The sequence below is a fragment of the Acanthopagrus latus genome, chromosome 11, assembly GCF_904848185.1.
Source record: "Acanthopagrus latus isolate v.2019 chromosome 11, fAcaLat1.1, whole genome shotgun sequence".
In the NCBI taxonomy this organism is placed as follows: domain Eukaryota; kingdom Metazoa; phylum Chordata; class Actinopteri; order Spariformes; family Sparidae; genus Acanthopagrus; species Acanthopagrus latus.
The window spans coordinates 11,788,689-11,808,801 of NC_051049.1; the positions used below are offsets into that span (position 1 = coordinate 11,788,689).

General features: G+C 43.0%; 3 protein-coding genes across 17 annotated transcripts in view; 2 read left to right on the forward strand and 1 right to left on the reverse strand.

The window, feature by feature from the left end:
• The first annotated feature begins 350 nt into the window (after positions 1 to 350).
• On the forward strand, positions 351 to 7,208 carry mutyh (mutY DNA glycosylase). 3 transcript variants are annotated; one of them, XM_037113827.1, is made up of 15 exons: positions 353 to 621; positions 1,685 to 1,815; positions 2,441 to 2,480; positions 2,570 to 2,643; positions 2,733 to 2,774; positions 2,863 to 2,934; positions 3,066 to 3,179; positions 3,294 to 3,391; positions 3,889 to 4,033; positions 4,122 to 4,209; positions 4,289 to 4,471; positions 4,619 to 4,764; positions 4,856 to 5,005; positions 6,314 to 6,364; positions 6,471 to 7,202. In XM_037113827.1, exons 1-15 carry the CDS (start codon positions 501 to 503, stop codon positions 6,603 to 6,605), a joined length of 1,590 nt encoding a protein of 529 aa, XP_036969722.1. In that variant the 5' UTR covers positions 353 to 500; the 3' UTR covers positions 6,606 to 7,202. The 3 variants fall into 3 exon arrangements, with proteins under 3 accessions (XP_036969723.1, XP_036969724.1, XP_036969722.1); XM_037113828.1 differs by lacking the exon at positions 6,314 to 6,364 and having other exon boundaries at positions 351 to 621; positions 6,471 to 7,208; XM_037113829.1 differs by lacking the exon at positions 2,441 to 2,480 and having other exon boundaries at positions 352 to 621; positions 6,471 to 7,208.
• Positions 7,209 to 7,369: 161 nt separating this feature from the next.
• On the forward strand, positions 7,370 to 11,397 carry elovl8b (ELOVL fatty acid elongase 8b). Its single transcript, XM_037113830.1, has 8 exons — positions 7,370 to 7,633; positions 7,711 to 7,768; positions 8,689 to 8,876; positions 9,005 to 9,085; positions 9,235 to 9,291; positions 9,390 to 9,504; positions 10,346 to 10,473; positions 10,557 to 11,397. The coding sequence occupies exons 2-8, from the start codon at positions 7,711 to 7,713 to the stop codon at positions 10,719 to 10,721; spliced, it is 792 nt and encodes a 263-aa protein (XP_036969725.1). The 5' UTR covers positions 7,370 to 7,633; the 3' UTR covers positions 10,722 to 11,397.
• Positions 10,891 to 20,113, reverse strand: part of LOC119028177 (zinc finger protein GLIS1) — an 84,467-nt gene continuing 75,244 nt past the window's right edge. For all 13 annotated transcript variants that reach the window (XM_037113814.1, XM_037113821.1, XM_037113824.1 and 10 more), the window contains 3 exons: positions 13,924 to 14,057; positions 12,955 to 13,110; positions 10,891 to 12,864 (listed from right to left, as the gene is read on the reverse strand). In XM_037113814.1, coding sequence (XP_036969709.1) covers positions 12,728 to 12,864; positions 12,955 to 13,110; positions 13,924 to 14,057 — 427 coding nt within the window. In that variant the 3' untranslated portion in view covers positions 10,891 to 12,727. The remainder of the gene's footprint in view (positions 12,865 to 12,954; positions 13,111 to 13,923; positions 14,058 to 20,113) is intronic.

The following is a 20,113-nucleotide window of genomic DNA, read 5'->3' on the forward strand; positions in this document are numbered from 1 at the left end:
TGGTAATTGTGGTGCCATTTCTTACTATTTTTTTTCTGAATTTGTTTATTGATCTATTTTATGAACAGAGAAAATAACCGGCACATTAATCCGCAATGAAAATAATTGCCAAATAATTTAATCAACCAGAGCAACAAAATTGCGTCTTCACATTAATGCACTTGAACAATGTAATGACGTATAATTGAGTAATATCACAAGTTAATAATACAAGAAGTTAATGTATCCTCTAATACAGTACAGTCACTAATAATCAATAAATGATAGTTGCACAACCACGTAATCCGCCTTTACGTAAAGTTGCTCTTGACCCGCCCACCGGAGATGACGTCGAACGCTAGTCTCCTGTTTCCTTGGAGCTGATTGGACGAGCCGTGGCCGTCCGTCCTCCTGAACGTGGCGGGAGTGAAGTGAGTCTGTGAAGTAAACACGGCTGCTGCTGCTGCTGCTGCTGGGAGATAAAAGCTGCACATGAGGAGTTTGTTTGTTTCTCACTGCACATGAGGAGTTTGTTCATGAGCAGGTTGCGTTCAACGATGCACAAAGGCGAGAGAGCCGGACTGGAGGCGGCAGGAGCAGCAAAACCAAAGCGGAAGAGGTCAAAGACAGCTGTGAAAGAAGGTTAGCTGCACCTTGTTGATGCTACTTCGGGGAGAGACTTAACATGACTGTGACGTATCCACGCTGATATGATAGGGAATATAAAACAGTAACAGTGTCTGCTGTCAGTCTGCAGACATCCCTGAAACATGCACCAGATTTATGAGAAACTTAATAAAAGCAACATTTGCACAGTGTATCACTGCCATGTTTACAAGTCTTTTTTTTTTGTTGTTGAAACTGTCAGAAAACTGTTTATTTAAATATGAGGTGGACTTAACAGCCTCGGAAATAACCTGACAGTTCACAGAGAGCCAAACTTTATCCTGTGGGCTCATCTGAGATGTTTAATTTCATGCTTTTACGGAGAATAAACTGTATAGGAACATCATATTTCAAAAGGGGCTTCGCCTAATAAAGCAGGCAGTGAAGTAGGAAATCAGCCCAGAATCATCTGTTCTCCTCATGCTCTGTCCGCCAGTATATTTATTAGACAGGGGTCAACTGATGTGGCTTTTTCCTGACCAATACCGATGATCAGAAATCAAGGAGACCGCAAAATGAATGATATTTCTGCGACCAGTATTGCAGATATTTACAGTAAAAATGTAACTCTTATTGTGAGAATTTCCAACAAACTGGTGATGAAATGAATAAGTAGAACTGTTCCTGTTCTCAAGTACAATTTCCAGGTACTTTACTCAAGTATTTCCATTTTCTGCTACGTTACATTCGCCACTACATTTATGTTATACATTCTGTTACTAGTTACTGTGAAGATTCACATTATTCACCATTTTCAGACTGGTTAATGTGACATGTTACCAATCAAATACCTGTAAGTGTGAGGTTGTGTGAGAGGATGTTGCATCAGAGCCAAAGTTGCATGTTTTCTGATGTAATTAGTTGTATTTTATGTGCAGTCTGGCAAAAAAAATCACCGATTTTGATAACCGGGAAAAGCTGAACAATTATAGGTCCACCCCTAATACTTGATGCATACAAAGGGATATTTTTGCTTGCTTGAATATCAGTGCCTTGTTGTTGACTTTGAGTAACTGTGATGTTTTTTTTGTTCTTCCAGAGGAAAGCACAGGTCCCTCCTCGCCGTCCACATATCACACTTTCCATGACGCTGCTGATGTTGTGCTGCTGCGCTCTCAGCTCCTCCGCTGGTACGACGAGGAGAAGAGGGAGCTGCCGTGGAGGACTCTGGTAAACGTGATTGACGAGCTTTGTGTCATCGTGAAAGTGCAGCAGCTGTTTTAGTGAGCCATACATGAAACCTGCTGTTACGCTTTTGTCTCTGAGTTGCACATAATTTGGCGGTTCCATTCGTTTCTTTAATCCCTTAGTTTGTTGCCGTTTGTTAGTATGTTTTTTGTATGAACTCTGTTTTGAGTGAAAATCAGTCTTTGATAAGGTAATCAAAGAGGTCAGGTTACTTAATTCTAGTGTGAGTTTTATTTTTGCAGTATCTGAGAGAAAATCTTATATCCTCCGATCCTAATGTGCAGTACAGTCCAGATATCATGTCTTGCTTTCCTAATGATCATATCTGACTGTATTTGACTTTGAAATGACATTAATGCAAATTCTTCTCAATGTCTTATCAGCCATGCTGTGTCCTTATTTCAAACTCTCCTTTTCATCTAGCTATCAGCGGGAAATGACCTCAATGCATTCTATTATGACTGACTGAATAATTAAACACATCTGTATTATTCGAGGTGGAATTCTGAAATGCCTAATTGTGATCAGCGTTCCTCCTATCAACTTAAATCACCCGCCCTTTGACTGCACACGTTAATGGATTGGCTCCTTGTAATTTCTGTTACAGGCTGAGACAGAGTCAGACCTCAACATCAGGACATACGGAGGTGCGACGATGTTTTCTTGTCACAGTCACACGACTTTGAGCTGCTGCCGACGCCATTTACACCAAGTTTTCTCTCCTTTTTTTAATTAGTGTGGGTTTCAGAAATCATGCTGCAGCAGACACAAGTCGCCACAGTGATAGATTACTACAACAAATGGATGAAGGTAGGCGGCAGCGAGGTCTTCATTTCGTTAAAGTCATATATTGGATGGACTGAACGTGTAATTGAAACTCTTCCTTCACTTTGTTCCAGCGGTGGCCCACGGTGCGGGATCTTGCAGCAGCCACTTTAGAGGTGATTACTAATGAAGCGGTTGCTGAAGATGATGGTAGTTTAAAAATATAATAATAAATATAAATGTATTGATGTCATGTCTGCGCAGGAAGTGAACCAAATGTGGGCGGGCCTTGGCTACTATTCCCGAGGAAAAAGGCTTCACGAGGGAGCTCAGAAGGTCAGTGTTGTGCTTTTTATGAATCTGCTCCGACCATATCTAACATTTCTGTTGCATCGATCCACACCTAAAGGGTCATAGTATGGTTTCTGTGTCTCTACATGTTATAAGAGGTCACTATCATGTTTTAGGTGGTGTCAGAGCTTCAGGGACAGATGCCTCGCACAGTCGACAGCCTGCTGAAGCAGCTTCCTGGAGTGGGACGCTACACTGCTGCAGCTATAGGCTCCATCGCTCTGGGCCAGGTCGGTCATCACACACAAACACACACATACACACACACACACACACACACACACACACACCTGGAGACACATAACACTTGTTTATCGCTGATGCTGAAGGTATGTGTTGCCTAGGTGACGGGAGCGGTGGATGGCAATCTGATTCGGGTGCTCTGTCGCCTGAGGGCCATCGGAGCTGACAGCACGAGTCCTGCAGTGACAGAGGCACTTTGGTGAGATTAAACTTAAAACTATTATCCTCAAAGAGCTGAGTTTTCCTTTTGGTATAAACATCATCTTTAATACCCAAGAATGTTAATGCTCAGTATGATAGAAACCCCGGTTGCGGTTCACTGCTTTTTTCTTCAACATTGGGACATGAGAGCAAGGGGGATGTGTGCGCATGGCACGTTACATCGGGCATAAAAATAAGGTGAATATTATCACCGAGGCCAGGAAAAAAGAAAAAGAGTGACTGCGACATCGCCAGCACCATTCTGAAAAGTTGAGAGATTTTCAGCTCAAAGTGCTCGGAGCTGACACACAAAAAAGGCGAAGCGCTCGGAAAAAAGCTGAGTGCTGCACCTTTTCTCTGGGCGGCCACAGACGCTCTCTCCTCAATGGGAAGAATCGAAGAAAGATGCTGGCAAAAAATAAAAGCACAAAAAATAAGAAAGATTTTTAAATGATTAAATATAGTCTTGATATTCACTATTTTTCTTTGTTTCAGGAGTCTAGCCAACACACTGGTGGACCCTGAGAGACCCGGGGACTTCAACCAGGCAATGATGGAGCTGGGAGCACGAGTCTGCACCCCCAAAGGGCCTCTGTGCAGCCAGTGTCCGGTACAGTCACACTGTCGCTCTTATCGCAAGGTAAAAAAAAACCCCACAAGGGCTTAACATGTGCTAGTAGAAGTAAGTCATAGTGATGGTAGGTCAGAGTTGGTGTATGTGTGTGCAGGTTCATGTGAAACAAGAGGAAAACTCAAGGAAGCTGCTGGGGAAGCTGGACAGGAAGCCGTTAGTCCTGCCTGATATAGAAGACTGTAGTAAGTGTCCCCAGTCCTCCCCTCACACCCTCCTGGAGTCATGATGTTATATCAAAGAACCATCTCCTCTCCTCTTCAGTGAACAGCGGGACATGTCCACTGTGTCCCTCCGAGCCCTGGGACGATGAGCTGGGTGTGCAGAACTTCCCCAGAAAGCCGGCGAAGAAGCCGCCGCGGGTGGAGCGAACTCTGACGTGTGTGGTGATCCGAGCAGGAGAAGAGGGAGAGGACGAGTACCTGCTCACACAGAGACCAAACAAAGGTCAGTGCAGTGGTGGTGACGTGAACTCGTCTGTCGAAATAACGTGTCTCCAATGTTACACATGTTTGAATAGAATGTACACTGCACAACCTGATCTCTGTTGAGATTTTTTGAATGTTTCTCTTGAGTTTTTATATTTGTTGTCAGGTCTGCTGGCGGGCATGTGGGAGTTTCCGAGCCTCCTGCAGGAGGAGAAGAGCTCCGAGATGAAACAGAAGAAGGCGCTGTGTGCCGAGATCAGCAAGAAGCTGGGAACCCGCCTGACCGACAGCCTCCTCCAGTATGTAGGAGAGGTCGGTCAGATGTTTACCCATCACACACACACAAACTCTCTCTGTAGCTGTGTGACCGCCCTCTGATGCATCATTCATGGTCTGTTTGCAGGTGGTTCACATCTTCTCCCACATCCACCAGACCTACGTGGTTCACAGCGTGCGTCTGAAGGACGGTGACTCACAGGCGCAGACTGAAAACGCGCAGTGGCTCAGCAAGTCGGCTCTGCAGGGAGCTGCCGTGTCCACAGGAGTGAAAAAGGTGTTTATTTTGTTTTTTCAGTGTGTGTGTGTGTGTGTGTGTGTGTGTGTGTGAAGCCCTGCTGCGTGACTGAGGTCAGCTGCACCTGCAGGAGTGGACTTGATTATCACTCGCAGAAAGCCGACTTCAGCATCGCTAGTGTAGTTAATTACAGTGAATTTTCCATGTGTTACATTACAGGATTACACTGATTTGGAGTCTTCCCTGTTATTAATCGGCAGAAACTCTGGTCTGTTTTGACCCCTACAGAGATTTCTTCTATGCCCCCAGTTTCGTTCTAGTTGAGGGAGATTGTGTTTTTTCTTCAGCTCAGTTCTGTGACCACAGGAGTCACCAGGGGACAGGGACATCCTTATTTGTGCAAGTGTTGCTTGCCTTACAAATAGCCAGATGACATGTGGTAGATGTGCCTATTTTTTGTCTGTATTATTATGTAGGTCTTGTTAGAATGTTAGAATTTTACTGCCAGCACTGCCACAATTATGTATGTCATTGTCAATTATACATATTACATAGACGCTTCACATTATTCCTTGTCATACTGCACAATTATCTTTTACTCAGGTTTATGTGTTGTTACACATTTATACTATATTATTTACAGATCGTCCTTTATGTCTAGACTTTGCATTTTTCCTGGGCATTTTTTTGATCGTTTCCCATGCAATTAATGTATAATTATATATTATTAAACCTTCGGGTATAATGCTGTACACCGGGTGTGTGTTACCATTATGAGCAAGGTAATGCTGTGTAATTACTTTGTCTATGTGAAAGGTGCATATTCTGTACTTAAAGGCGCTGTATGTAAGAACTGGCCACCTGTTGAATTCATAGGCCTGTTCCAAACATATATCAGCAGCGTATCATTGGAGTAGCTGTTAACTGCTGCTTCTGTTTGCTGGTAAGCTCAGTTAGCCTCACAGACTGCGGATGTAGTAGTTGACTGTATTGGGAGCTCGGAGCACAAGAGAAGTGCTGGTTTTGTTCATTATCAGACTATCAGCTCTTGAGGTAAAAAAAAAAAGTGGCGTGGTGACAGCTGGTCAGCAGGTTGACTTGACTGTAACACAATCCATTTTTGACATAACACCAGTAATCATTATTATATTTTTTCTTCACCTTCTGTTGTTAATTAAAGTATTATTTTTTAACGTTTCAGAAAAAATTCTTGTACATTACACCTTCAATCAGCATCTTGTTTTATATTCTGTCTCTGTTTTCCCCTCTGCCTCCGACTCTTGAGCTGCTCTAACATGTGAATTTCCACTGTGCCGACTCCTTAGAGTTCTGTCTTATCTTTTTTAGATTGTGAAGCTATGTGACTCTGTGCACGGTCAAAAAGATAAAACACCTAAGGCAAGTACTTCTGAATATTTATTTTTCAAAAATACACCTCACTGTAAAATTACTGTTCTAACAGCAGATTCCACTTGTATCGTTCATGTCTGCTCGTCTCGTTCAGGATGGAAAAAGACAAAAGACCGTCGGCGTCAAGAAAGCAGCGACCTCTAAAAAGCCCAGACTGAGTGCAGATCACAGCGGCAGCAGACAGCTCTCCCTCAGCTCCTTCTTCAGCACTGTCAAACAGGAATCCTGATGGAGTTGTGTGCAAATGTCCAACATGAAGTTTTTCCACGAACGTGTGTTTTTTTGTCACGGCGTCATCAGTGATGGAATTACAAACACAATGACATCAAGATCATTTTAACACTATAATATATATATTTTTTTTATACTTTTTTAAAAATCTGCATATCCTGTATACTGTAAGAGTATCCTCTTAGACAATAGCAGTTTAAGATGATGCATTGTAGATTATGTTTTTTTTAATTTTTTTATCACTGTGTTATTATGATGACTAGTCTCGCTATGAAGTTACATTGATGGCATCCTAAAATAAAAGTAATATCATCTCAGGTTTAGGGCCATTTTACATGCATCTTGTGAGATAACTGTTGTGTTTGTTACCGCAATAAAACTGCAGTGTTTGTTCAAACAAAGTGAAGAGATTGTACCTTTGGACAGTAACAGCTCAGACACAAGACAAACAAACATCACGATTGATGCAGGCTGATGGTGCATGTCAACTGCCAAACAAGATGTTCTGTGTAATAATGTGTCATGGAGAAAGTGATTTCTTTTTCTAAAAAAATGCTATTTTTTAAATCAAAATTAAAAAAAATCTGCTTTCGTATCATAATGAGTTTCTGTGTGTTACTGCTACACACGGAGTTATTTTATCTTTCAGCGTCAGACTACTGGAGGAAACAGCGCCCCCTGCTGGGACGAACACGGATCAACCAGCCGTTCCGCCCCAAAAAGACAAAAAGTTCTCCAAACCGAAGCCAAGAAAAACAGGAAGTGATCCAGACCTTCTCAGTGACTTCCTCCTCAGGTGGAAGTGTGCTCCGCGTCTGCAGCTGCTGTGTGCACAGATCTGATTTAGTTCGTGTCCTGAGCTGTCCGGTGAAAGTCTGCTGCAGTTTGTTTGTGTCCTCATTCATTCGCCTCAGGGAGGACCTGATCTGTCCGCAGGGCGTGCTGCTGCAGCTGCATGTTGAACTTTGCTAATAACTAGTTGCCAACTTGTGTCCAAAGGTTCTCCAGCGTGTTGAAACACACTCAGTGAGTAGACTTCTCTCTTTACATGCTGCACATTTGAGCGTTTGCAATAATAACTTTTTTTTATTTTTTTTCCCCAGATGGCTTCTCTGTGGCAAAGTGTCCTCTCTGTGCACCAGAGGATAGTGGACAATGGAGGTATGATTAAAATTGTGTTTTTCCTCTCGTATACAGTTTATCTTGCATTTGTTTAAGACATTCTCAGTGTGTAAGACAAGCCTGGACTGTGTGTGTGTGTGTGTGTGTGTGTGTGTGTGTGTGTGTGTGTGTGTGTGTGTGTGTGTGTGTGTGTTCAGTGTGGGGGAGTTGTGAGATGCAGATGTGCTCCACAGCGAGCCTTCACAATGACTGCTCTGTGGCTCGTCACATGCATGAACCACCATGACTCTATTCAAATGGTATTATCTTGTTACAGTGGTGGAAACATAGTCTAGGAGGAGAAGGAGCAGGGACCCAGATTCACCAGACCAAAACAAATGTATTCAACATTTAAGTGTTTTTTTGGATGGGGGTTTGGTTGACGTTGATAAGACTGCAGACAAACTGTAAAGACCTGAACTTTGCGGACTTCAACAGAAACTGTCTTTAGGGAGGGATAAGAGTTTGGGAAAATCATTGCAGCTCTTAAAAATGTGTTACTCTGATGCTTTAACACATCAGTTTTCTTGTACTCCTGTCTCTTTATAACGTGCCCCCAAGAACCCAGTCTCCTCTGATTGGTCAGCTCACACACGCCTGAGCCTGCAGCGCTCACTGTGTCTCCAATCGGCTCTGTAATGTTTACAACCTCACTTCCGCCATATTTATAGGGATCAATTACGGAAATGTGTGACATGGTGATGTAGTGTGATGTCACAAAGTCGCAAAAAAACAGTGGGACTCCTGGCGAGATGTTCAGGGGGGTTTGTTGAGCTTCTGTTGGCTCACAAGACATTTTACACACACAACAGCCTGTAAAACACACATAAATAAATAAAAATAGGTCAGTAATAGGTCCCTTCTGACTTGTTTCTAAATGATGCCTTCGAGTCCCTGACACAGAACTCTGTGTGTTCCAGACAAGAGGACGGACCCGTGGCTGCTGGTCTACTCCCCCGTCCCGGTGGCAATCATCTTCCTGATCTACCTCGGTGCGGTCTGGGCCGGCCCCCGTCTGATGAGACACAGACAGCCGGTTGACCTCAAAGTCGTCCTCATTGTTTACAACTTCGCCATGGTCGCCCTGTCCGCCTACATGTGCTACGAGGTGTGTGTGTGTGTGCTGCATGATCTAAAATATTAAGATTTACTTGGATATTTAGTCGATGCTGCTGCCTAATTATATTACTTGTGTATCGTTGGATTTGAAGTAACTCTCTGAATATTTACACACAGTTCCTGGTCACGTCTTGGCTCTCAAACTACAGTTTACTCTGTCAGCCTGTAGATTACAGCACCAGTCCGCTGGCCATGAGGGTAAGCACGCCTCACGTCATGCTTTGGTCACTTCGATGTGTTTGGTCTGTCACAAGCCACACATTTCACCAAATGATATTTCTATCGGCACTTTTAAAAATAAAACGTACAGTAGAATATGTCAAACTCATTGTTTTCCCGTCCTCTAGATGGCCAGAGTCTGCTGGTGGTTTTTCTTCTCCAAGGTGATAGAGCTCAGCGACACGGTAAGTACACATGTAAACGCTGGATGTGAAAGAATTTGAGGTGTGACAGCCGGAACTCCAGAGCGTGACGGTCTCCTCTTCTCCTCCGTCATGAGCAGTTCTTCTTCATCCTGAGGAAGAAGGACAGCCAGGTGACTTTCCTTCATGTTTACCACCACGCCACCATGATCTTCAACTGGTGGGCGGGAGTCAAGTATGTGGCCGGCGGACAGTGTAAGTCAACTATTTTGGTTAAAAAAAAAAAGCCTGAGTTTCAAATTAAGCATATTCTATATTTGTTATTGTTAACAGAAACCCGCCCAGCTGCTTTCATGAACAACTCGGCGCCTTTTTAAAACAAAAAACATGTATTTGTGCCACTGACAAGTTAGGCAAGTTGGAAGGCATTGAGAGACGAGCTAACACACCGCTGGTTTGGGTCTTTTTTTGAGTTAAAATAACCATAGGACAGAATTTTTTTTTCCCAGATTCTAGATATCGGTAGTTCTGTTTTGTACCCAGGGGCTCAATACAGAGGGAGTGAGAGGTGTGTTTGTTGTGTGATGGTACGATGATGTTGAACTGGACTATGTAATTCAACAGATGATCAGATGACAGATTTTTATTTTTATTTTATATATATATAAATGTGAATAACAAGCGCTAAACACTGTTTAGTGTGACTGAAATGCTCTGAAACTAAGCCTAAATATTGGGAGTTAAAATCTACATAAATCTTGGTGACACACACATATCATTCAAAGATGAAAAGTGTGCCAGTTTTGATACACTGGACAAAATTCCACTTCAAAATAAGTATGAACAATTTATATTTATGCTTTCTTGCATTATGTGAGAATTGTCTAAAAACAAGCATCCTACGTCTGACTGCCATTATATTTTAAAGACGCCTGTGTCTTAAATTAAGTCCAGTGAAACCTTTAATTCTTTTAGTTTTTGCTTAGTTTTGGTTCCTCAGTTCTCTCACTATCAGCACTTGAATTTTCTACATCGTTTATTTCCTCACGCTGCTCTGATTGTTTTTGCATTTCCTTGTTCGTTCCGTATCCTGCAGCTTTCTTCATTGGCCTGGTCAACACCTTCGTCCATATCGTGATGTACTCGTACTACGGCCTGGCCGCCATCGGCCCTCACATGCAGAAGTACCTGTGGTGGAAGAAATACCTGACGTCCCTGCAGCTGGTGAGCGTCTCCCTTCTGTAAGAAAACGATTTGTGTATATACGTGTATAGGTGCGACCTGAACTCGTCCTGCTGCCTCTCCAGGTGCAGTTCCTGCTGTTCCTCCTGCACACGGGCTACAACCTGTTCACAGAGTGCGACTTCCCCGACTCTATGAACTTGGTGGTGTTCGGTTACTGCGTCACCCTCATCGTCCTCTTCAGTAACTTCTATTATCAGAGCTACCTCAACAAGAAGAAGCAGAAGTGAGACGCCTGCAGTGCTCACCAGAGTCCACTAGAGGGAACAACATGCCCACAATCTGCAGGGTTTTCTTATGATCAGCTGCCAGTTAAACAGTCAAAGTTGATCAGCACAATTTGAGTCTTACATTTTACATTTTTGTATTTTATATACAGTGCCAAAAAGACATTGTGTGATCATTCAATTATTTATTTCTTAAACTGAGAAATGACAAACATTCAAATGATTGCTGTAAACAAACTGTACATTTTATACATTTTATAATAATAACAAAGTAGGTTGTTTTTTCTGCATTATTGCAGAATAAATGAGTTCAGACCCTCCTCCAGAGATCAATCCAAAAAGGAAAAGAAAACAACAACAACAAAATATGGAAAAATGCAAACACTTTTCTTTTCCACTTTTACAACAAACACTGCAAAATGATATATTCCTTTCTACAATTCAGTCTAAAATAGATTGAAAGATGTAGATCAGAGAGAAAAAAACATGAAGAGGAGGGAGAGGGCATTTCATTTGCAGCGTCTGAAACTTATATATTTCGACTGAAAAAAACAACAAAAAAAACAGCATGTGTAAGCTTGATCTGATTGTACTGTGAGCGTCTTAGCACCAGTGTGAGTCATATTCTTTGTACATGATGAGATCTTGGCCAATAAATGTGATTCTGAGCCTTTCAAAGACAGAAGGGCACATGTGTTTTCTTTTCTTTCCTTTAAATCAGAATTCTTCAGCTCCATTATTGAAAAAGAAAAAGAGACTTCTTTGTGATTTTACGTGTCATTCCTTCACTTAAGATGAGTAAAAAAAATCTGAAAAGCAGGATTCAATAGTGTTTTTTTAATCTTTACAGAATTAAAAGTCTCCCTAACTCAGTGGTTCCCAACATAGGGTTTGGGACACAGTCACAAGACGACTCTAAAGGGTCGCAACACAATTACAGGGCCATCAGGGTGATTAGGTCATTAAGAAAGTTTAAAAGAGAACGGTCATAACAGATGCAGCAGGGGCTGAGATATCTTGACTTTTATGCTACATTCCAGAAAACTAGAACGCTGAAGTTTACCGACCTCCTACTGCAGAAAGTGCAATTGAATGCCACTCAAAGTTGGAATTTGTATTTGCAAACTTGAAATCCATCGACCACGGCGTCATTATACAAATACAGTATTTGTGTTAGAGTAGTGAATGGAAATATTTAAATACAATTCCAAGTTCAACAGTGCTGCATAATAAAATGCACAGTATAATGGCCACTTGTACCTCGTGTGTCGTTTCCATGTCCTATTTTTTTATTATTTTTGCAAGAAGGCTGTACGGCTGAGGCTTCACTGTGTCACTCGCCAAAGGCATATCATCTCGTTACGGTCTTTTTTGTTTTTTGGTGCTTCTTTAGGTTTTTCCGACAGAACAGAAAAAGCTCCCTTCTCTTCCACAGAAGTGTTTTTACAGGCTGAGTAGCACTGTACTCATCGTGACAATGAAGCATGAGTTCATTAGTAAAAATGTCCCAAAACACTTCAACAGAGCACATAAGCAGAAAAAAACCTCAAATTGTTTTTTTTTTCCGCACAAAACTTTGCTTATCTTCTTATGAATCACTTAAAAATAATTTTCAGTTAAGTGGTTACGGCTGGAAGACGTCTGCAACCAGTGATGAGACGTCACTGATACAGGTTGGGAACCTCTGTTTGTTACCTGCTTGGACCATGAAACAAGTCATATGTATCATGGCGGTTCAGATAGTGTCAGCTAAAGAAGCATGTCCCAGACATCTAAACTGACTGACTCCAGACATTTTAACGTCTGTCTCATCTTGCCTGTTTACCATCCATCTGGCAGCTAAGTAGGTCGTAATGAGCGCTAAATGAGTGTGATTTGCTATGTGGGAAAAAAAAGGAAACAGTAAGTAGAGAAAAGGTGATCCAAGTGTGACAAGATGACTGTGGAGAGAGTTGGACTGCTGTGTGGTAAAGTAGGTGTGGTGAAGCGTGCCCTGCTCCAGTGTGGCTCTATGTCTCTGTGTAAATGGAGGACATGTGGCTCAGGCTGCGGTCGAAGCTGCCCACCTGGAAGAAAACGCTCTCCTCTGGGCTGGAGGAGAACTGGCACCCCGCACCGCCCTGCAAATCCTGGGTCAAGCTGAAGCCTGGAACGGACAAGATAATGAGCAGTTTGTCGTGAAATAAATCATTTTTGATGAGTCTGGCATATAGGCTATAAGGTAAAGTGTCCTCACCTGCATTGCCAGCGTTGCTAGTCGACATGTGGAAGCCATTGTGCTGATGGGAAGTGTAGGCGTGAGAATCTCCTGGGACGTGGACGCCACCGACCGTCTGCTCCATCCTGTAGGAGTCTCCGAAATGGAAGCAGCTCTGAAAGCTGCCTTGGTATTCTAGGAAATGAAGGAGGATGCAGGGGAGCGGGGAGGAGGAAGAGAGGAGAAAAATAGAAACCAGACTTGATCAACTGCTACCAGCCTGCACGGGTGATTGTCTCCAGGGTCAGCGAGCGTCCGCTCCATCCGGCTGAAACTCGATGTGGATCTCAAATTATGACAATGCTATATTTGTGCTCGTGCTAACTAGGCCAGCCCCATAGTATGTAACATTTGTCCCCATCGTCTCAGTTTGTACTCAGGATTGACCGCAGGAGTCACGATAATGGGAAAGCAGCCTTTCCTGGAGCGCTTTTACGCAACTCCCCAACCGCAGCGCGGTTACAGAGACGTCCATGTGTGGATCTTTACAGGGAAAACAGTGTTTAAGGCATTAGGAAAAAAGCTCGGGAGTGACAGCTGAGCCTGCCATGTTAGGGCGCTGAGAGACAGCTGAGTACACGGGCCAGCATTTTGTTGGCTAATTCAGCGCAGGAAAAAGGCTTCCGGCATGTGGTTTTCCCCACTCTGTCTCTGCGACTCTAATCTCTTTCTGTCCTAAAAATGCTCTGACAGAGCCACAGGGCAGTATGGCTGCTCTAAGAGACAACTTCCTCCCTCTGAGGCCTTTCATGTGGGTCTACGGCTACAGCAAGTTTGAAAAAGTACACGGGTGTTCTTATGTGTATTTAAGTGATTTGACATTATGAATTCTCTTACAGGAAGTTATGTAGATTTTACACCTGCAACAGGATTCATTTAAGAAATAGAAACTGAAACGCCAATAGAACATTTTCCTGATCGAGCCAGATGTCTTTGGGTCTGTCCTACCGTCATTTGCAGACTGGTGGTGTGGGTAGTGAGAGTAGGGCTTGTGTTGATGGTGGACATGCTGTTTCTCCAGAGACGGAGGAGGAGGCGTCCCCGTTCCCTTCATCCCCGGGGACAGAAGGCTACCCGACACTCTGCAGGGAGACAAAGAAAAGTTGAGCGAACTTCTTGATCAAATACTCAGACCCCTCTCTAGACAATCTTCGTAATTTCTCAATAAAATGCTTCATGCATTGTGACATCCCAATCGAAGTCGGAGCAACATGCCGGCCAGCTAACCACATGATCCGACAAACCCAGCGGAGCAGTTAGTGATCCTAAACACACAGAAGAAGAAACATTCCAGGCGTGTGGAAACTCGGGCTCCCCACACGTAATCGTCCTCCTACCACATATTATGATCTTAAGTCAACAAACAGCAGAGTGTGCATTCAAGTGAAACCAACCCGCCCCCACCCCATCCACACACACACACACACACACACACACACACACACACACACACACACACACACACACACACACACACACTGCCCACCACTGCAGTAACCCTGGGCTTTGTGGCCCAGAAAGAAGAAAGCACAATAGTGTTTACATTCATGACTTTTGAGAAAGAGAAATATTAAGATGACATGTTTGTGACTCTGTGGAGGACAACCGAGTTTTCCACATCAGATTACTTATGTGGATATTGATCATTTATATAAAAAAATCAACACAACAGCCTCAAAATTGAAAATAGAGACATAATCTCACAGTCTTTAAATGGAGCGTACTGCCCAGTCACACTGAGCGCTGGGAAAACCACAACCTGGAGATCAAAGAAGTCAAAGCAAATGGAGAAATATTACAATCAAACCACCTGATGGTAATCCCCCCATTTAGTGTCATAGTTAAACTCGTTCACCCCGTAAAACTCGCAGAACGAAATGCTGCTCTTTGCAGCTTCAGTGAGTTTGTGCAGAGGCTGTCATCAGCAGCTGAGACCACGTTCTGTATAACATCATATCATCTAACATGAAAAGTATGCCGTTTTTTTTTTTTTTTATTTAGTCTTCGCTGTTAAGTCTGCACATCAAGGGATTTCTAAATATTTGGAGGGTTACATCATGCACTTTAAGGGGAATTCCACCTCAAAGCCATCAAAGTTGGGCAAACATTAGAGGAAATGTGAAAAACCTCCTCAGTTTACATGTCTGTCTCGGGTGAAATACTTTGAGTGCCTGAGTCACTTTTCCATTATCATGACACTGTAAATCCCTTTAAAGGAATAGTTTGAAATTTTCAGGATGACCCTTATTCGATTTCTTGCAGAGAGGAAAGTCAGACCACTCTCACGATCAGTGTGACACTCGACCCAGGAGAGTGTTAAGAATTTTTTTTCTGGCTTTATTGACAGTAAAGCTGAAGAGAGTGACAGGAAACAGGGTAAGAGGTGGGGAGTGACACACAGCAAAGGGACACAGGTCGGGAGTTGAACCCAGGTCTGCTGCAGAGCCTCGGCACATGGGACGCCCGGGCTACCAACTAAGCTAAACGGCACCCCGACCCAGGAGAGTGTTAGCTTAGCTTAGCACAAAGACTGTGAGCAGGGGAAAACAGCTAGCCTCGCTCTGTCAGAAGACAACAAAAGATAACTCCAATCACATCCTCAAGGGGAGTTGTGATCGTAACAACAATCGCCACACAAATTCTAGTAATCTCCATAAATTCTGCTTGAACTGGAATTTTGTCTAATCACTTTTCATGAAGATGCAGACATGTCGGACACGAACGTCTCACATTTCCCAACAAATATTACTCCTCAAGACAAAGCTAGGCGAATCGCTGAGTTTCTGCACGAAAGAGGAACTAAACTGTCTCGAAAACCACGTTCAAGGCTGTGGTGGACAATGAGTCACAGTTTGACAAACATTTCTCTACCGCAGAACAAACCTACAGCCACACATGTACAACAGATAGATCACCATGACAGATCTAGATTAATTGCAAGTGCTAAAAAAATAAATAAATATGCATAGCTGATGGTGTTTACGTGCATCACAGACAGAGGCATTTTAATGTGTTTGTGTGACAAAACGTGTGCATGTGGAATTAAAAAGTCTCAAAACTTTTAATGAAATCAGGGATTGAGGGTGTGTGTTTGATTATACAAGTAAAAAAAAAATCCCTACTATTTTCCAATTTTCTCTTGCTCACACAACTTCTTTGCAAAAAAATTCTTCCAAAAATGGCCCGAGAAATCCTGAAGGGGCTATCTAACGAGTGTTGTTCAATCAGTGCTGTTTATTCATTCTATACAAAAACAGGTTAAAAAGACATTATGTGTTTACTGTCGAGCTGTAGAGGAGCTGGTAGTTGTATTTGGTAGCTGTTCCCAGTCTTTATGCTAAGGGAGACACATCTAATGTGCTTCTCGTTCCTCCTTCATAAGATCACTTTAATAAATTCAACCAGTGGCAGGGAGGACCACGTCTGGTATTTATCCAGCCACTTAAATGCTGAATGTGAAAGTTAACAAGCAATTCAAAATGACCGTCGATTTAACGACTTCATGTTGTACACTTGACATTAACTTAATGAAAACAGCAATCTGGTCCAAATCCAGATTGATAGCCAACAGACCTGCAGAGCTTTTTTAAAATATTCAACAGCTACTTAGTACCCTCTCATGAGTGCATATCAGGAATGCCAACACATAAACTGCTGCTGTGTTACTATGTGCTGCTGTGCTGTGGAAGCATATGGTTTGCACTAAGCGCTATACGGACGTGATGACAGAGTGTTGCTGGAGGCAGCCGAGCCCTCAGATGACTGCTCGCTGCTGGCCTGGCTGGAGCCGACTGTATGACCTACTGCTGCCTGCGTGTGGGGACGTCCCACCCAGCACCCGGTAGCTGGCCTGGCAGTAGCTTTGTGCAGGTCAGAGGGGCTGATGAAGGGAGATGGTTAACGAAGTTCATGTCAGTGCGGAATTTATTTTGCATTTCTTTCAGCCAAGGGACATGGCTTCAGGCTCGCAGTATGTCTGCCTTTATCAATAGAGATCATCATAAATCCGGAATGAAAAAATATATTTTGGCGAGCTCTTTTTTACTGACTCCATCAGAGAACTTATGTTTCTCTCCTGTGTGTCTTCTGTCTGTTTGTCTGCCTCATAAACATATAAATGGATCCCCTGAAAGTTTAAAAATATGATGCATGAGTATTTCAGTGGTCATATGATTCTGGGATTTCTGTTATACTAACCACCAGTAACTAAGTATATTTTATACATTTTACATTCTGCTACATTTCAGAGGGAAACATTAATCTCCTCATGACATTAAGTTGCTTGAAAGCTCATAAAATGTGATGTATTCTTAAAGGTGTCATTTGTAGGAGATGACCAGAATTCTAAGGCAGCTCCAAAACTACAGAGGGCAGCAACACCGCTTTTTAGCAAAACTGCTGTGGCCCAGATCCGGCCCACAAAAGACACATTTATCCTGTCCACATACCAAGTGTCATCACTCCACGCAGTACGTGGCCAGATAAATGAAATTAATGAATTAAAATTGTTTTTCAGACAGTATATTCCACTAACAAGCACTGACACGCCCGAAAAAGAAGTAAGAAGAACTATGCACTTATTCAATCCTATCCCTTGTTCTCAACTCAGTAATTTATCTTAATCAATTACATTGTCTGGTACAATTTTCTTATCTGGGTACTCACTACACTGGACCTGCTACTCTTTGCTGTAACTATGTTTGGCTGCAGGGACTACCTGTCTGTAGCAGGGTAAGGCATTTCTTGGTGGAGGATGAAGTGGCCTGTAGAGCTGCAAAAAGTTCACATCTAAGAATTGAATTGAGTGTGTTTTACAATGAGTTAACAAAGCAAATAAGCTCGTCTTAGTTTGGTAAAAGAGAGAAACTGAACTGAACTGTTTACTGAAGAAAATAGGGGTAAAAATATTCCCTGTAACCATGGGGGCCATCATACTACTGCCACTTGTGGTACAAAGTGGTACTATGGCACAGGATAGGCTGGGGCTAGCTAGTTACCATGCTAACTTCAGTAGATATCACTGCAACACAATGCAGCGTAACTTACATCTGACATGACGTCAGCACTGTTGTTTCTTCACATTCTGTTGATGATATTCATTTTTTGATTTTTTCTAAATAATTGGCTGATTTTACACATTGTGCCTTTAAAGACTAAACTACTCAAAGTTACATAAAGAAGTAATATCATCTGCAGGTTTAATTACTTAATTAATTAGTAAAAGTATGAACACAGAGCCTTTACTTGTAAATGGGTATATTTATCATGACGTATTGCTGGTATGCCAAAGATCTAAATACTTCCTACGTCACTGCTGCTCTTCTGCATGATTAGCTTCTTGATACAACAGATTTAGGTGGCTGGGGAATTATTCTAAATAGGAGGGTTTTCGCTCTGCGTGCTTATTTTTTCTCATCATCATGTTCATGTGGGTATCAAATGTAAGTGTTTAACTGTAAATGGAATGCACTTGACCTCCATGTGTACCTCTACAAAGTTGAGGAAGCTTGTGATGCACCTCATGTTAGTCCAACTCTGGAGAAGCTAGCCGTTAGCGAGCGTGGCTAATCTACGGGTTGGCACGGGTCCAGTGCGTGGCCATGTGTTCCTGCAGAGAGCAGCATTCCCCCAGGAGCTGCTGTCAGCACAAACTCAGGAAACAGTTATACTGTTCATATTTTTACAAGCTGCCTCTATGTGCAGCTAAAGTGAATCATAAGCTAATCACTGCCAGCTGCCCCCGGCCCTGCTCTCGCTGGTCTCTAGCTTGCTGGCTACTCAAGGTATGAGGGGAATCTTTCATATGCAGCATTAATCTCTCTCCTGATATTCATCTTCACTGACCATCCTGCTTTTTCCAGCCAGCCCACCCACTCCTGTCCCGCTGCAGTGAGAGAGTGATTTGACCGGTGACCCGTTGATTCCTGAAGGTAGAGTTGGGGGGGGGATTTTAAGGTGAGGCTATCAGATTAATGGACTCAATTTTAGAAATATTAGGAAAGTTGAGGAGGTTGGGGAGAGTGTGGACAGATAGCTAGAATACCCTTGTGTCCTGTCTACTATAGCATGTGACCTCAACTGCATGAAGATGGTCTCAGGAGATGATGTTTATACAGACATTTTTACAGTGATGAGCTAGATGTTTAATGAGACCTCACTCGCCCGTGACTTTGACTTGAGTGGCTCAGTGACTTTTTCTGTGAGTAATAAGGGCAAGTTGACGTCATTGTGGGAATGGAATTTGTTTATGACTAAACTCTGATCTCAGTAAAGCTTCAACAGAAAGATGAAAAGGACTTCCAATGTAAACTGGACCCTGAAGTCCAGAGAGGATGACTTGTATTCAGGCATGTGTTCTTGTACATCAACTACAACTATGATCCAGAAACATTACTCCCAAGTTGATGTACTCTTGTTGTGTTAAATAGAAGCTGCGCTTGGACTCCAGCCTCTTTGTACTGGGGCGTGATGGGATAGAAGGAAGATTCATGACCAGTCCTGCTCTGCTCCTCGTTCGTCTTCTTTCACCTGTAGCTAACTGTCCCACCAGGGAGCAAGGATCAGACCCTGTCCTCCACAGACCCTTCGCTCTCAACAAACACCCTCCACCTCCCCTCTCATCTCCCCCCTTTGTAGCCGAGTATTAAGCCCCTCTGATGGATCACAGGGGCTTCTTTGGCGCAGACTGGTGGGAACACTTCTGGTTCTGGTTAGGAAGCTAATGCAGTGCTTGAGAGACACACTACAGCATCCAGGCTAAAGCTAAGCTAAAGCTAAGCCAGCCCTGCAGGCCCCAGTGTGAAGAGCACAGCCAGGGCTCGGGAGAGATAACTGCCTTAAACACATAGGATCCGTCCTTAATCACCACCCGTCTTGGAGGAATATTGACAGTAAATCACGTGGATCCTTTCTGTGCGTTAACTGTTTGTGTAGACGGGCTAATTGAAGGCTGAACATTTTACAACCGCGCACCACAAAATGAGTGACTGACCACACGCTGCCATGAGCAACTACCTCAAAAATGTTTTTGTTTGGGCTGTGAGATAGACACTCATTTTCTGGATCATTTGTACAATGATAATGGCTGGAAGACAGACGGCGTTGAGTTACGAGCCGTGAACCTCCCCCTTCAGAGCAG

Excerpts from the sequence above, each read along its gene's own strand:
- elovl8b (XM_037113830.1), top strand. The coding sequence starts at position 7,711 with ATGGCTTCTCTGTGGCAAAGTGTCCTCTCTGTGCACCAGAGGATAGTG. Across the intron at positions 7,769-8,688 it reads GAGGATAGTGGACAATGGAG|ACAAGAGGACGGACCCGTGG; the intron begins GTATGATTAAAA and ends TGTGTGTTCCAG. Across the intron at positions 8,877-9,004 it reads CCGCCTACATGTGCTACGAG|TTCCTGGTCACGTCTTGGCT; the intron begins GTGTGTGTGTGT and ends ATTTACACACAG.
- mutyh (XM_037113827.1), top strand. The coding sequence starts at position 501 with ATGAGGAGTTTGTTCATGAGCAGGTTGCGTTCAACGATGCACAAAGGC. Across the intron at positions 1,816-2,440 it reads AGCTGCCGTGGAGGACTCTG|GCTGAGACAGAGTCAGACCT; the intron begins GTAAACGTGATT and ends TTTCTGTTACAG. Across the intron at positions 4,472-4,618 it reads CACACAGAGACCAAACAAAG|GTCTGCTGGCGGGCATGTGG; the intron begins GTCAGTGCAGTG and ends ATTTGTTGTCAG.